Here is a 17,145-nt window from a genome sequence, read left to right as displayed (position 1 = left end):
GAACCTCCATACTGTTTTCCATTGTGGTTGCACCAATCTGCATTCCCACCAACAGTGTAGGAGAACCTCCATACTGTTTTCCATTGTGGTTGCACCAATCTGCATTCCCACCAACAGTGTAGGAGAACCTCCATACTGTTTTCCATTGTGGTTGCACCAATCTGCATTCCCACCAACAGTGTAGGAGAACCTCCATACTGTTTTCCATTGTGGTTGCACCAATCTGCATTCCCACCAACAGTGTAGGAGAACCTCCATACTGTTTTCCATTGTGGTTGCACCAATCTGCATTCCCACCAACAGTGTAGGAGAACCTCCATACTGTTTTCCATTGTGGTTGCACCAATCTGCATTCCCACCAACAGTGTAGGAGAACCTCCATACTGTTTTCCATTGTGGTTGCACCAATCTGCATTCCCACCAACAGTGTAGGAGAACCTCCATACTGTTTTCCATTGTGGTTGCACCAATCTGCATTCCCACCAACAGTGTAGGAGAACCTCCATACTGTTTTCCATTGTGGTTGCACCAATCTGCATTCCCACCAACAGTGTAGGAGAACCTCCATACTGTTTTCCATTGTGGTTGCACCAATCTGCATTCCCACCAACAGTGTAGGAGAACCTCCATACTGTTTTCCATTGTGGTTGCACCAATCTGCATTCCCACCAACAGTGTAGGAGGACCTCCATACTGTTTTCCATTGTGGTTGCACCAATCTGCATTCCCACCAACAGTGTGGGAGAACCTCCATACTGTTTTCCATTGTGGTTGCACCAATCTGCATTCCCACCAACAGTGTAGGAGAACCTCCATACTGTTTTCCATTGTGGTTGCACCAATCTGCATTCCCACCAACAGTGTAGGAGAACCTCCATACTGTTTTCCATTGTGGTTGCACCAATCTGCATTCCCACCAACAGTGTAGGAGAACCTCCATACTGTTTTCCATTGTGGTTGCACCAATCTGCATTCCCACCAACAGTGTAGGAGGACCTCCATACTGTTTTCCATTGTGGTTGCACCAATCTGCATTCCCACCAACAGTGTGGGAGAACCTCCATACTGTTTTCCATTGTGGTTGCACCAATCTGCATTCCCACCAACAGTGTAGGAGAACCTCCATACTGTTTTCCATTGTGGTTGCACCAATCTGCATTCCCACCAACAGTGTGGGAGAACCTCCATACTGTTTTCCATTGTGGTTGCACCAATCTGCATTCCCACCAACAGTGTGGGAGAACCTCCATACTGTTTTCCATTGTGGTTGCACCAATCTGCATTCCCACCAACAGTGTGGGAGAACCTCCATACTGTTTTCCATTGTGGTTGCACCAATCTGCATTCCCACCAACAGTGTGGGAGAACCTCCATACTGTTTTCCATTGTGGTTGCACCAATCTGCATTCCCACCAACAGTGTAGGAGAACCTCCATACTGTTTTCCATTGTGGTTGCACCAATCTGCATTCCCACCAACAGTGTAGGAGAACCTCCATACTGTTTTCCATTGTGGTTGCACCAATCTGCATTCCCACCAACAGTGTAGGAGAACCTCCATACTGTTTTCCATTGTGGTTGCACCAATCTGCATTCCCACCAACAGTGTAGGAGAACCTCCATACTGTTTTCCATTGTGGTTGCACCAATCTGCATTCCCACCAACAGTGTAGGAGAACCTCCATACTGTTTTCCATTGTGGTTGCACCAATCTGCATTCCCACCAACAGTGTGGGAGAACCTCCATACTGTTTTCCATTGTGGTTGCACCAATCTGCATTCCCACCAACAGTGTGGGAGAACCTCCATACTGTTTTCCATTGTGGTTGCACCAATCTGTATTCCCACCAACAGTGTAGGAGAACCTCCATACTGTTTTCCATTGTGGTTGCACCAATCTGCATTCCCACCAACAGTGTGGGAGAACCTCCATACTGTTTTCCATTGTGGTTGCACCAATCTGCATTCCCACCAACAGTGTGGGAGAACCTCCATACTGTTTTCCATTGTGGTTGCACCAATCTGCATTCCCACCAACAGTGTGGGAGAACCTCCATACTGTTTTCCATTGTGGTTGCACCAATCTGCATTCCCACCAACAGTGTGGGAGAACCTCCATACTGTTTTCCATTGTGGTTGCACCAATCTGCATTCCCACCAACAGTGTGGGAGAACCTCCATACTGTTTTCCATTGTGGTTGCACCAATCTGCATTCCCACCAACAGTGTAGGAGAACCTCCATACTGTTTTCCATTGTGGTTGCACCAATCTGCATTCCCACCAACAGTGTAGGAGAACCTCCATACTGTTTTCCATTGTGGTTGCACCAATCTGCATTCCCACCAACAGTGTAGGAGAACCTCCATACTGTTTTCCATTGTGGTTGCACCAATCTGCATTCCCACCAACAGTGTAGGAGAACCTCCATACTGTTTTCCATTGTGGTTGCACCAATCTGCATTCCCACCAACAGTGTAGGAGAACCTCCATACTGTTTTCCATTGTGGTTGCACCAATCTGCATTCCCACCAACAGTGTAGGAGAACCTCCATACTGTTTTCCATTGTGGTTGCACCAATCTGCATTCCCACCAACAGTGTAGGAGAACCTCCATACTGTTTTCCATTGTGGTTGCACCAATCTGCATTCCCACCAACAGTGTAGGAGAACCTCCATACTGTTTTCCATTGTGGTTGCACCAATCTGCATTCCCACCAACAGTGTAGGAGAACCTCCATACTGTTTTCCATTGTGGTTGCACCAATCTGCATTCCCACCAACAGTGTAGGAGAACCTCCATACTGTTTTCCATTGTGGTTGCACCAATCTGCATTCCCACCAACAGTGTAGGAGGACCTCCATACTGTTTTCCATTGTGGTTGCACCAATCTGCATTCCCACCAACAGTGTGGGAGAACCTCCATACTGTTTTCCATTGTGGTTGCACCAATCTGCATTCCCACCAACAGTGTAGGAGAACCTCCATACTGTTTTCCATTGTGGTTGCACCAATCTGCATTCCCACCAACAGTGTAGGAGAACCTCCATACTGTTTTCCATTGTGGTTGCACCAATCTGCATTCCCACCAACAGTGTAGGAGAACCTCCATACTGTTTTCCATTGTGGTTGCACCAATCTGCATTCCCACCAACAGTGTAGGAGGACCTCCATACTGTTTTCCATTGTGGTTGCACCAATCTGCATTCCCACCAACAGTGTGGGAGAACCTCCATACTGTTTTCCATTGTGGTTGCACCAATCTGCATTCCCACCAACAGTGTAGGAGAACCTCCATACTGTTTTCCATTGTGGTTGCACCAATCTGCATTCCCACCAACAGTGTGGGAGAACCTCCATACTGTTTTCCATTGTGGTTGCACCAATCTGCATTCCCACCAACAGTGTGGGAGAACCTCCATACTGTTTTCCATTGTGGTTGCACCAATCTGCATTCCCACCAACAGTGTGGGAGAACCTCCATACTGTTTTCCATTGTGGTTGCACCAATCTGCATTCCCACCAACAGTGTGGGAGAACCTCCATACTGTTTTCCATTGTGGTTGCACCAATCTGCATTCCCACCAACAGTGTAGGAGAACCTCCATACTGTTTTCCATTGTGGTTGCACCAATCTGCATTCCCACCAACAGTGTAGGAGAACCTCCATACTGTTTTCCATTGTGGTTGCACCAATCTGCATTCCCACCAACAGTGTAGGAGAACCTCCATACTGTTTTCCATTGTGGTTGCACCAATCTGCATTCCCACCAACAGTGTAGGAGAACCTCCATACTGTTTTCCATTGTGGTTGCACCAATCTGCATTCCCACCAACAGTGTAGGAGAACCTCCATACTGTTTTCCATTGTGGTTGCACCAATCTGCATTCCCACCAACAGTGTAGGAGAACCTCCATACTGTTTTCCATTGTGGTTGCACCAATCTGCATTCCCACCAACAGTGTAGGAGAACCTCCATACTGTTTTCCATTGTGGTTGCACCAATCTGCATTCCCACCAACAGTGTAGGAGAACCTCCATACTGTTTTCCATTGTGGTTGCACCAATCTGCATTCCCACCAACAGTGTGGGAGAACCTCCATACTGTTTTCCATTGTGGTTGCACCAATCTGCATTCCCACCAACAGTGTGGGAGGGTCCCTTTTCTCCACACTCTCTCCAGCATCTGTCATTTGTAGGCTTTTTGATGATGGCCATTCTGACCAGCGTGAGGTGATATCACTCTGTAGTTTTGATTTGCATTTCTCTAATAATTGGTGATGTGGAGCTTTTCGTGTGCCTGTTGACCATCTGAATGTCTTCTTTAGAGAAATGTCTGTTTAGGTAGGGAAGATTATTTAAGATAAAGCTGAGGCCATTGCAAAGGTGCTAGAGAGATTCTTGTTTTTTTTTTTTTAATGAGCTGAAAGGAGCTTGGGTTAAAGGGGCAGTGAATTCAAACTATCACAGTGTTGCTGTGACAGTGACATGAACCCCTTTGAGCTGGAGAAGGAGGGGTGCATGTCATTTGAAGTACAGAACAGGCCCGTCCCCAGACCCTGGGGAGGGACCCTCAGCAGTGTTATCGGGAACTTCTCCCACTGTTCCCTGTGATCTGGGGGTGACCCAGGTGCCTGGTCCTTGCTGGGCAGTATTAGGGAGGTTCCTGCCCTTGTGGGAGGGCAGGGATTCAGCCCTGACGGATCCAGGGGAGGCTCAGAGAGCCCCACCTCTGGGGTTGCCAGATTTGGCAAATAAAAACACAGGACACCCAGCTGAAGTTGAATTTCAAACAGACATGAATAGTTTTTCAGTGTGCCTCTGGGCAACTGTGCATCAGTGCCAAGCAGGGGGCCCAGGAGACAATTCCAGGTTTTGTTGGCTTTTCCCAAGAGGTGGGGGCAGGGGTGGGGAGGGGGCAGGCCACAGGGCAGAGGGTCTGATCTTCCCTGCCTGCGTGTGTTCCAACCAGAGCGTGCCCACTGCACCCTCAGGTTACAAGTACCCGAAGTGGTCATCTGGAAAGGTCCCAACCTGCACAAGTAAACAAGTCCCCATCCATAGGTGCCGGGGAGGGGAGCCGTGAGGGACTGGCCCCCAGGCTGTGTGCTTTTCTTGGCTCCGGGGTCCAGCCCAGTAAAGAGTATCTTCAAAGAGCTTCCAGAGCAGAGGTCAACTGAGCTCTCTCTCCTGACTCCTCTCAGCCGCCACCGACGCCAAGCCGGGAGAGTGGTCGCCAGCAGGACGTCAGGGAGAGCCTCGTCTGCCCCCAGCAGGGGCCCCAAGCCAGTCTCGAGAGGGGCCCCGGGCCCCAGAAAGTGGAGACACCACCAGGTAGGGGTGGAGCGGTGTCCCGGAAGGGCTCCTCTGAGGCCCAGCCTCTGATGATGGAGGCAAAGGAGCCTCCCACTGGGGGCCCAAGTGCGGTTCTGAGACCCTCAGGGGAGTGTGGTCAGCTCGTCTGACAACCTCAGAGCCCAAGGGGAGGGATCTGCCCTCCTGAGAATCACCAGTCGTCAGGCCGGAAGGAGAGAAAAACTTACAAACACACCCAAGGGACTTGTTTTAAGAACTGCTGGGTGAACACGTTTGGGAGGGTGAGTGAAGAGAAGTAATTTGAGGTCAGTGGCCTCTCTTAGCAGTTCGCTTTTGGAGAGGGGGCTGTGGAGGGGAGAAAGGTGAGGCCTGAGGTCAGTACAAGGGTTTGGCTCATATGTCAGCTTCCTAAAACAGAAACTGGACCCCCAGGAAGAAAAAAAAAAAAAGATGTTTTCTGTTCCTCTGTGTCAAATGAGCACAAACCGGCACTCAGTGGGTGAGGAGGGATTCTTTAGAATCTCGAAAGGACTTTTTTTTTTTTTTTTTTTTTTAATGATCTTACAGGCTCCTTCTTTCAGATCTGAGAGAACCTGCTTGGGGGAGGGGCCTGGCCCTGGACTCAGACCCAACTTGTCTCCTGACCGCCGCCCACTACTTCCTCCTCCCGGCCCCACAGCGCCCTGAAGGCTGCAAGTTTCAAGACAGAGGAGCCTCGCTCCTGTGCTAAAACACTGCTCTAGAGAGTCATGCTGAGCATCATGACAACACCCTTGGAGTCTCTGATTAGAGGAATTTTGCCATGGTGACTGGTCAGGCCATCCGTGCCCCACTTTCCCCTTAGAACAGGGAGGAACGTCCGTTATTGTGTCTGCAGTGAGCAGGCCCCCACCTCCGCTGTGGTCACAGCTGACTTGCAGCTCCTCCAGCAGTGGGGCCTTGTGGAGCTGGGTGAGGCTGTGGGAGGCCTGCATTCTAGGCCCCTCGAGGCCTGAAACTACCCACCCCCTGCAGATGTGGCCCCCATCACAGTGCAGGGGAGTCTGAGAAACCAGCCCACCGGCCCTCCCCTGTAGGGACCTTCCTGCCTTCTTGCAATCTCCCACTGATGGAAACGCCACAGAAACAGGGATTCCTGCTGGGTTCTAGAAGCTGCTGGACACCTTGGAGGGGTCAGGGACCCCTGAGGACAGGCAGAAGGCCCAGCAGCGCTGCACCCACTGGCGAGAAAGTCAGGGAGAGGAGGGGCGGGGAGACTGCCAAAGCCTACCCCTCTGAGCAGGCAGCTACCTTGCACCTTCCTTTCCTGCTTCAAGGGCAGAAGGGCGGCAGGGCTGTATAGGGATGAGCCACAAGGACCTTGGGATCTGGACTGGGGAGGGGACAGTCCTGGATGTGTCTACGGGGCAGAAGGTGTCAAAGATGGTGAGCCAGAGTTCCGCTGTATAGTCACGTGCTCCATGACTCTCCCACTGTCCTCAAAGACGGGGGCCATGTGTAGGGTGTTTATCCCCCGTGTTCCTGGCACAGAGCAGGAGCTCAAAATACACATTGGATGAATCCCTAGGAGAAAAGAAGAGAGCGTGGCTCTCTGTCTGGCTTGACAGCTCCACTCTCTCAGTCTGTAAAGGAGGGCAGCCCCTGGCCCCAGAAGATGAGTTGGCTGGGTTGGGCCCTTACTTGTGGGGAGAAGGAAGGCCCTGGAGCCCTGGATGTGGGTCGTTGGTAGACAAAATGATAGCCCGCATTGCTTAGCCCTGACTTTGAGGTGGTGTAAAGATAATTGCAGCTCCAGTGGCTTCCAGCAACTGATCTTGCTGTGAAATTGGCTTCCTGGAAGCCAGGAGTGAAAAGGTTCAGACTCTACCAGTGCACAGCCTCCCCACAGCCCACGTCTTCCTTTTCCTTTTTCTCTCCGCCTCTTACAGTCCTTAGCTTTGAATAAATGTTAACCAGACTATGAAAATGCATTTTCAAAGAAAACAAGCATTTATCCCAAGGAGAACCAAGGCACTTTCCCAGGGAAATCTGTCAGTCCCGACCTAGAGGGGCTGACCCCCCAACCTTGGAAAGTACAGGGTTGGTTTCCAGCTGTCACCTCCGGGAAGGTGAGGGGCCAGGCTGCCCAGACGTCACATGGCCTTGCCCGCCCACTGGCCGCCCGCCATCTGCTGGGGCCCTGCTCTGCACGGCATTGGCACGTCATCCACACGGAGATGCCGAGGAGCCCAGCCAGACCAGGATGGCATTTGTCTGGACATTCCCTCCGTGTGGCCGAGGGCGGGTGAGGGAGTGGGCTCCTCCAGTCAGAGCTCTCACTGCCCCACAGACGTCTACCAGTGCCAGCCTGAGATGGGAAGCAAACTGTCAAAATTCTGCCCAGCCGCAAGTATTGTGGCTTTTAAAAAATAAGGAAGAACGAGATTTTACGTATGTCTGTGGTGGTTGTTTAGTGGTTAAGTTGTGTCCGACTCTTTGCGACCCCATGGGCTGTAACCCTCCAGGTTCCTCTGTCCATGGCATTTTCCAGGCAAGAATACTGGAGCAGGTTGCCATTTTCCTTCTCCAGGGGATTTTCCCAACCCGGGTATCAAACCCGGGAATCTCCTGCATTGCAGTCACATTCTTGACCACTGAGCCACCAGGAAGCCCTTACATATATGTCCCATATATGCTTTTCCCTCCTCACATTTGTTCCCAAAGGATATATGACAATATTGAGCTAAAAGAAATTACAGAACCAGGAGGTCAGGGAAATTGGGGTAGCCTGAGTATTTATACAGACATGTGTGCACCCTCACTGAATATCCGTGTGTGAAATTTGCCTTCATCCGGCATGCTCCCTCCCCAGCCGCCACGCTCTTCCCAGCCCCCTTCTCCCCTCTGGACTTTGTTGCAGTCCAGATGAAATTCCACAGCAATGACCAAGTTAGGTACTTTGATGAGCAGAGTCCACTTAGGCAAGCCCTGAGCGCTTTGATTCGTATCTTAATGCAGACGGTATCTCCCTCCAAAGAAATGAAGGGAGACGGGGATGTTCTGCCGTGGGAATCTCAGCTCTGGGATTATGACTCAGCAGCATTCCAAACACAAGTAAAGATTAAATATCTCCAGAAACTTTTTATTGTGACTCCCTTCCAACACAATGTTCCTATTGACGAGCAGAGATCATAGAAGCCAGCCAGGCTTCTCTGATACATAACTGCCTACCTTGCAGGGCACCTCCCAATTTACCAATATATCGATCGACCTTCACCTTTTTCTAGGACCCAGCACCGTGTGTTCCTGCAGCCGGTCACATCTTCCTGAGTTGGAGGCGACTGCTATCCACGTGTGCTTCCCATGTGCTCTTTCTGCTCTGCCCTAATCTGGCTGCATCCCCGGCCAGACCATCGCCATTTCCTGGCTCTAGCTCCTGACTCCCTAGACCATAAGCTCACACCATGCAGGGGCTTGAGGGGGCTGGGGGGCTGCTCAGGGGCCAAGCTGACCCTTCCCGACAGCCATCCCTCCCTGCCTCCCACAGTGTCCTCTCCAGGGGGCCCCAAACTCATCACCCCCCAGAGTTCAGCGACAGTGACCAGCACCCCCAGTCAACACATCTGCCTCCTGCAGCCGCCCAGGTGGGGACCCCATGGAGGGGAAGGATCTGCCAAGCCGAAGGGGTGGTTCCCTGGTGTCTGCCAAGGGCCACTTTCCCCAGTGCCAGAGGGAGGTGCCAGCCAGAGGGAGGATGTGTCTGAGATGTTCTTTCATGGCAACAACACGACCCCAGTCAAACAAAGGTCATGTCCCAGAGCCAAGAGGAGGCCCGCTCTTAGGTATATTAGTCAGGATTCTCCAGAGAAACAGAGCCAACAGGAAGTGTGTGTGGAAAGAGATTTAATTAAGGAATCGGCTCATGTGGCTGCAGAGGCAAGTCCAGAACCCAAGAGCGAGTGGATGGGGCACACTCGCTTTCTAGAGGGCAGTCTGCTTTACTCAGCGTCCCCCCTGTGGAATGTCTGCCTTGTCCAGAGACACCTGCACAGAAATATGCAGTGTTTGATCAGATACCTGGGCGCCGCAGCCCCACGACACTGCCACATAAAGTTTACCTGCATGTAGGCTTTTCATGGCTGCATATTGCCACTCTGCTTATTTAACTTATATGCAGAGTACATCATGAGAAACGCTGGACTGGAAGAAACACAAGCTGGAATCAAGATTGCCAGGAGAAATATCAATAACCTCAGATATGCAGATGACACCACCCTTATGGCAGAAAGTGAAGAGGAACTAAAAAGCCTCTTGATGAAGGTGAAAGTGGAGAGTGAAAAAGTTGGCTTAAAGCTCAACATTCAGAAAACAAAGATCACGGCATCTGGTCCCATCACTTCGTGGGAAATAGATGGGGAAAAAGTGGAAACAGTGTCAGACTTAATTTTTGGGGGCTCCAAAATCACTGCAGATGGTGACTGCAGCCATGAAATTAAAAGACGCTTACTCCTTGGAAGGAAAGTTATAACCAACCTAGACAGCATATTCAAAAGCAGAGACATTACTTTGTCAAGAAAGGTCCGTCTAGTCAAGGCTGTGGTTTTTCCAGTGGTCATGTATGGATGTGAGAGTTGGACTGTGAAGAAAGCTTAGCGCTGAAGAATTGATGCTTTTGAACTGTGGTGTTGGAGAAGACTCTTGAGAATCCCTTGGACTGCAAGGAGATCCAACCAGTCCATTCTGAAGGAGACCATCCCTGGGATTTCTTTGGAAGGAATGATGCTAAAGCTGAAACTCCAGTACTTTGGCCACCTCATGTGAAGAGTTGACTCTTTGGAAAAGACTCTGATGCTGGGAGGGATTGGGGGCAGGAGGAGAAGGGAACGACAGAAGATGAGATGGTTGGATGGCATCACGACTTGATGGACGTGAGTCTGAGTGAACTCCGGGAGTTGGTGATGGACAGGGAGGCCTGGCATCCTGCGGTTCATGGGGTCACAAAGAGTCGGACATGACTGAGTGACTGAACTGAACTGAAAGTGTAAAGGGGCTGCATTTTAAAACAATCAAGATTTTATGTTATGTATATTTTACCACCATAACAATGATAACAAATTTCAACATTAGGGAGTTCCCTGGAGGTCTAGTGGTTAGGATTCTGGGCTTTTACTGCTGTAGTCTGGGTTCAGTTCCTGGAGAGAGAACTGAGATCCTGCAAGCCATGTGGCACAGCCAAAAACAAACAAACAAAAGAATATATATCTCAAAATTAGAAAAGCTTCATTGTATGTGTCAGAAAGGTGTCAGCAGTGCATGCCTGTTTCACACACTTGCAGTCAGATTTACATGCTGCTCTGTATCACTCCCTTGGACTTCCCTTGTGGCTCAGCTGGTAAAGAATCCTGCGATTCAGGAGACCTGGGTTCAATCCCTGGGTTGGGAAGAAGGGAAAGGCTACCTACTCCAGTATTCTGGCCTAGAGAACCGTGGCCACAAAGAGTCGGACACAACTGAGCCACTTTCACCTTCACTTTCTGTGTCACTCCAAGGGCTTCCAAGGTGGCTGTGTGGTAAAGAATCCGGCTGCCAATGCCGAAGATGTGGGTTAGATCCCTGGGTCGGGAAGATCCCATGGAGGAAGAAATAGCAACCCACTTCAGTAGTCTTGCCTGGTATATCCCATGGACAGGGGAGCCTGGCGGACTGCGGTTCATGGGGTCACAAAGAGTCAGGCAGGACTTAGCAACTGAGCACGCTGTATTGCTCTGGGATTTTTGGGTGTGTGTGTTTGTGTTTACTTTGTTTTTAATTTATTTTTAATTGCAGGATAATTGCTTTACATTGGTATGTTAGTCTCTCCTGTACAACAGTGTGAATCAGCTCTAAGTATACATATGTCCCCTCCCTCTTGAACCTCCCTCCCACCACCCCATCCCACCCCTCTAGGTTGTCACAGAGCACCAAGTTGAGCTCCCTGGGTTATACAGCAGCTTTTTTCTTCTATTCTGAGCCTCACTACATTCTCTCTCATGTGCCTGAGTAGCCCCCACATTATTTACGATGATTGCATACTCTTTCATCTGATCAGTATACTCTAACTTTTTACATTTCTTTCATTCACTGATAATGCACATGGGTGTGTGCTCAGGGTCGGGAAGATCCCCTGGAGGAAGAATGGCAACCCAGTCTAGTATTCTTGCCTGGAGAATCCCATGAACAGAGGAGCCTGGCGGGCTACAGTCCATGGGGTTGCAAAGAGTCAGACACGACTGAAGCAGCTTAGCACATGTGTGCTCAGAACTGTGCTGGACAGTGGATATCAAAGGTGGACTAGACCAAATTGCTGCTCTGAGGCAGTTCACCTGGAAGGACAATGTTATACATGACATGAAAATAAATTTGCTTTTTAAAGGAAAAAAAAAGTTAAAAAATTGTAAGAGGGCTAAATCTCCTCTATCCTTTTCAACCAGGTATGAAAGATTTCTTGTCTAAAGTACAGGCAGTTTTTTTACACGTCTTTTTCTAAATTTGAATTTGGAAACTTTTCAAATATTTAAGTTTTATTTTTCTGATGATTAAAGTAATAGATTCTCAATGTAAAAAAAAAAAGGGAAGCATAATGAAATGAATCAACAAATTATGCAGCTGCCTCCCTAGTCTCACTCCCCAGAGCCATCATCCCCGTTTATGGGGCGCTTTACCACAGCTGGCCCAGGGATACCACCTCACAGAACCTTCAGAGCTGTGCTACAGAAGCCATTTCACAGGTGGGGAAACTGAGGCTCCTGAGATGTCAGCAGATTGCTCACTCCCTCACCGGCTAGAAAGCAACAGAGCGAGACAGAGTCCAGGCCATTCCAGGGCCCTTACCCTCCTCCCTGCCACCAGATCCTTCACTTGCCCCAGTCCTCAGTTTCAGCCCCCAGCACAGTGTATACACACACACACACACACACACACACACACACGGCCCACTAGGAGCCCTGCAGCCGGTCAGCATCTCTCTGTCCTGGGGGTGCGGTGGGGAGACCACCCCCCTTACTAGCCACGCTCACAGTGTCTGCTGCCCACTCACACTTGCAGCCTGCAGACCGAGATGCCCACCTACTGAAGGAAGGTCAGACCAGGAGCCCCTGCTGCCTGCTGGGAGCTGAGATGGCGCTTACATCAGCTCAGTCAGTGGTGACCACAGCCCTGGGTGACGGCCCCCGGGACCCCAGTCTTCAGAGTTAGGTGTCAGAAAAACGGACACATAGCAAAGTCCCCAGAAGTCGAGCAAACTCTGGGAGATGGTGGAGGACAGAGGAGCCTGGTGTGCTACCATCCATGGGGTCACAGAGTCCAACATGACCGAGCGACGGAACAACAATAGCAACAGAAGTTGAGATGGGAATAAAAGTTGAGCATGTATATACCTCAGTGACAGCCAGGGAGCAAAGGTTTGGGTGGGGGAATCATGTCCCCAACCCCAGCTGCAGTGGCTGCGGGCACTGGTAGGAAGGAGGGAACAGGCTCTAAGATGTGGCCTCTTGTCTCTGTGAAGCCGACCCACTGGGCTGGGGTCCTGAGGGTGTCTGGAGAATGGCTGGCTGTAAGATCCCACCAGGTTCACTGCCTGCTTGTTATGTGTGTAAATTTGGGAAACTTGACCGACTTGGAGCCTCAGTTTCGACATCTGAAAAATGGGGTAGTAATGCCTGCTTCGCAGGGTTGTTTGGGGGCTCAATGTCGTCTTCTCATTGTGGCCTTCCCTGGTCACCCCATCTAAAGTCAGCTTCCAGTTGATGCTGTAATAAACTTCCAGTTGCACAAATTTAGTCACTAAATAAGCACGAATTTATTATTTTCCAGTTCTGTAGATTAGAAGTCCCACATGGGTCTTCATGGGCTGGAATCAAGGTGTCCACAAGACAGGTTATACCCTGGAGGTCTAGGGAAGAATCTCTCTGCTATCCCCTCTGGCTTCAAGAAGCCTCCTGCCCTCCTGGGCCTGTGGCCCCTTCCTGCGTGCATATGTGAAGTCGCTTCAGTTGTGTCTGACTCTTTGTGACCCTATGGACTGCAGCCGCCAGGCTCCTCTCTCTAATGGGACTCTCCAGGCAAGAATAACGGAGTGGGTTGCCATGCTCTCCTCCAGGGGATCTTCCCGAACCAGGGATCAAACCAGCATCTTTTACGGCTCCTGTATTGGCAGCCGGGTTCTTTACCATTAGCGCCACCTGAAAAGCACTGTGGCCCCTTCCTCCATCCTCAAAGCCAGTGGCATTGTATCTGTGTCTTTTTTCCCACAGCCGAGCCTATTTCTCTTTCTTCCTCTGCTTCTCTCCCACTTTTAAGGACGCTTGTGATTACAGATATCCCAGTAATCTAGGATAACCTCACACCTGCAGCCTTGATTTCCTGTTGTCATGTAGGGTTCCAGGGACTGGGACATGGAACTAACTGGAGCCAGACACACCTTTCCTGGCCACTGGATCTGACACTGTAATACTCTCTCAGGTTCCCTATTCTGCTCCTTGCCTTCAATCTCCTCTCTCATCATCTCCCTCCTCCCCCAAAGTGTGAGCTCCACGGGCAGGGATTTATGCCACCAGGTGCCCTGCTCTACCCCACCCCACCCCCCAGTGCCCAGGATGGTGCCTGGCTGGCATCTCTTAGAGCCAGAAGGGGGAGTCCTTCCTTCTTCCTCCTGTGACTTTAGCTTGGATGTTTTGTTCCAGGGGATTCACATCAAGCTTCTCCTGCAAGCCCCGGGCCCCCCACACCCCAGAGATGCTGGACATGAACCCACCCAAGGTCAAGTCATCAGCTCTGGGCCCTCAGTTCTCCTCATGTGGCCCCCAGCAGGCCAGCCGTCCCAGCTCCAAGACCTCTTCCACAAGGAGCCTGCAGAGTAAGTCACCCTGCACGGGAGGGCACTGGGCTTCCCCATCTGATTCGTGCTCCTTCCATGCCCACCAGACCAAGGGGAAAGGCCCATCTCCCCTCCCCACAAGACCAGGGCCCTAGCTGCCCGCTTCCTTTGCCCCAGGGACCGGTTCTTCACTCATCTTTCTGTTTAAGAAATTGCCCTTGGCCTCAGCGGGTCGTGGGCTTCCCTGGTGGCTCAGCTGGTAAAAATTCCCCTACAATGCAGGAGACCTGGGTTCAATCCCTGGGTTGGGAAGATCCCCTGGAGAAGGGAACGGCTACCCACTCAAGTATTCTGGCCTGGAGAATTCCATGGACAGTATAATCTATGGGATCGCAAAGAGTCGGACACGACTGAGTGACTTTCACACTTCAGCGGCTCAGGCACAAGCTGGCAGAGGGAGACCCTTCCAGACAGTCACTCAGGGATAAGATCCCCCTACCCGGGGGCTTACGGGTCAGCCCTGAAACCAGAATCGACCTTCTGGTGGGAAACAGAAGCAGGTACTTCCTCACAGGCTGGGTGGAGAGGCCCCCTCCGAGGGCCTGAGGGTGGGGTGGGCCCTAGGGGACCCCGCTGTGTCCCTGGGGCCGCCCTCCCACTCTTCTGCTCCTGATAAAGACCACTTCTGTGTTGCCTCCCAGTCAGCCAGTTGACCACCCCCGCCCCTCCCACTCCCCAACCCAAGCCTGGAACTTTCCAATAGGGCTTTACTAAAAATAAGGGAAGGCAAAAGAGAAACCCAACAAAAGGACGTCAAGAGGCAGAAAATCAGTCACACTCAGGATGTGTGAGTCCTGCGTCCTGGCCGCCCCCTCCTTCCTGACAGGGCCTTGGGCGCTCTGGCCAACCAGGGAGCACTGGGCTGGGACCGTGGTTCATGGGCCAAGTCTGGGCAGCCCGTGGGGATGGGCAGGCCTCCCTCTGCTCTCAGCACCTCTCTGCTGAGAAACTCACAGCGGAGCCCCGGCCCCATCTCCCCACCACAGTGCTTCTACACACGAGCCCCGAGGAAACGCCAGCAAGTACAGGGAGAGAGCGGCCAGGAGCGAAGCAGACCGGCTTCCCCAGGGCCCTGCCCGGCCGTCAGGCTGGACGCCCCCACTGAAGTAACCACAGTAGCAGCGCCCAGGAGCAGGCGGGCTGCCTGGCTGGCTGGCCGCACAGGGTGGGGAGCAGCACATACCCACCCCCTCGGCCTCCACAAACACAGGAGCTGCTGGCAGCGAGGCTCACTGAGTCCCCACACCAAGCTTCCTGTCAGGAAAGTGCATGGCCACCCCAGTGAGTCAGGGCCCCCCGGCCACAGCGCAGGTGACCGGGAGGAAGGCGCTCTGCATTCAGTTTGCACAGGGCCCGTTGAAAGGAGGGCTTGTGCAGGGACAGAGGGGGTCTCTGTGCCCAAGCTTGCCCTGGCGCTGGCAGCTTGCCTGGCTTTTCTTCTCCAGGCAACCCGTCTTCCAGGAAGTGAGGATGGGTTCTTCCCCGCTGTCACCGTCCCTTCGCCCAGTGACCAGCCCGCTTCCTGCTCTCGGCCAGCTGGCAGCTGCAGACGACAAAAGTGACGAGACGGTTGTTGTCACGCCACCAGGTGACTCGAGGACCCGAGGAGGACAGCCCTCCAGGCGTCCAGGAGCAGGCCCACCGTAGCCCCTGCCCCAGGGTCCTGCCACTGCCCTTCCTGCCCACCCTCCCCACTGGCACCCAGCTTGGGAGGGCAGCGGGGGACAGCAGAGCCAAAGCCGGGAGCTCGTCCATCTCGGGGAGCCAGGGCCAGACAGCTCAGCCAGAGGCAGGCCCTCGACCTTGGAGGAAACCGGTTCTCCTTACCCAGACCAAGTATGAGGAAACAGAAGGGGGTTAGAATACAGGAAAGTCCTTCTCAAATCAGCTGCCTGAGCGGCAGACTTGGTATTTTCTTCCTCTTAAAACCTGGAAAGAATATGGGGTGTTCCCCTCTGTGGCTGGAATGTGGCTGTTCCAAAGCGGCCGTGTGCTTCTGCACACGTGTTCTAAGGGCTCAGAGGGTTGACCAGTTTAAAGCCATTTCCCTCCCTCCATCCGTTAAGACCACAAGCACAGACTGTGCCCCCAGCAGGGTGACTGGTCCCCGTGGGGGAGGCCCATTGCTCCCTCCTTGCCAAGGGTGACATCAGGGCCAGTCCTACTATCGGGGCCCGTGTGAGGAAAGCAGGAGAGCCTCCATCTTGAAGCCTGTCATCCGTCTTAAAGGCAGGATGTGAACTGGGCCTGGACCCTAGCCCTGGAGTGAGGAAATGGTCGGTAGTGAAAACCAGGTCTCCTGGAGACTTCCCTCCCTACAGATGGCAAACAGAGATTGTAGTTGAAGTCAGGCTGCCCCTGTTAGATTAACCATGGAGACATCCCCCCTTGATGTATAATCATTGTCCGCCCCCACCTTTAACCTTAATTGTTTGTTCTCCTAGCACCTACTTGTTGTAAACTCAATCATATGCAACAGAGAGGTTGCTAACATGTAACCTGTCACATAGTGGGGGGTATAAAACTGGGCCTCTCAGAAACTTCAGGGTCCTTGTTGGGAACCGAGTCCCCCTTGGACATGCTGGCATAATGAACCGTACTCCACTGTCTAAAGTGTCCTCCGAGGTGTGTTTTGTGACTCCGGATTCCACAACACTGGGACAGAAAGAACGTGCACCTGCAGAGTCAGCACTGTTACCCAAGCCTGTAGCAGAGTCTGACCTCGCCTAAAACAGAAATACTGAACTAAAATGATGAGTATTGAGATGGCACTTGTGTATGTGCCTCTGCGTGAGTTTGTGTGTGTGTGTGTGTGTGTGTGTGTGCGCGCGCGCGCGTGCGCTGTCCCCCAGGCAGTCCATCTGCCCTGGCCAGGCCCACTGGGAGTCATCTTGGTGGCCCCACGGGATATAAATAAAGGACAACGTTGCGTTTTTC

The 17,145-nt window shown here is 51.9% G+C and overlaps 1 protein-coding gene across 18 annotated transcripts in view; it reads left to right on the top strand.

The window, feature by feature from the left end:
- ARMC9 (armadillo repeat containing 9) overlaps positions 1 to 16,821 on the top strand; it is a 184,593-nt gene extending 167,772 nt beyond the window's left edge. For 10 of the 18 annotated variants that reach the window (XM_086335639.1, XM_086335594.1, XM_086335605.1 and 7 more), the window contains 3 exons: positions 5,204 to 5,333; positions 14,015 to 14,187; positions 15,654 to 16,821. In XM_086335639.1, coding sequence (XP_086191765.1) covers positions 5,204 to 5,333; positions 14,015 to 14,187; positions 15,654 to 15,676 — 326 coding nt within the window. In that variant the 3' untranslated portion in view covers positions 15,677 to 16,821. Of the gene's footprint in view, positions 1 to 5,203; positions 5,334 to 5,882; positions 7,299 to 14,014; positions 14,188 to 15,653 lie in introns of those variants that run through there. The other 8 variants (XR_015140392.1, XR_015140394.1, XR_015140396.1 and 5 more) reach the window with 3 other exon arrangements.
- Positions 16,822 to 17,145: the final 324 nt, after the last annotated feature.

The sequence above is a fragment of the Bos grunniens genome, chromosome 2 (assembly GCF_055505025.1).
Source record: "Bos grunniens cultivar Pamir isolate PY7600 chromosome 2, Bosgru_T2T1.0, whole genome shotgun sequence".
Taxonomy (NCBI): Eukaryota; Metazoa; Chordata; class Mammalia; order Artiodactyla; family Bovidae; genus Bos; species Bos grunniens.
Note: the sequence above shows the minus strand (reverse complement) of the source record. Positions and strands in the feature narration are given on the sequence as shown.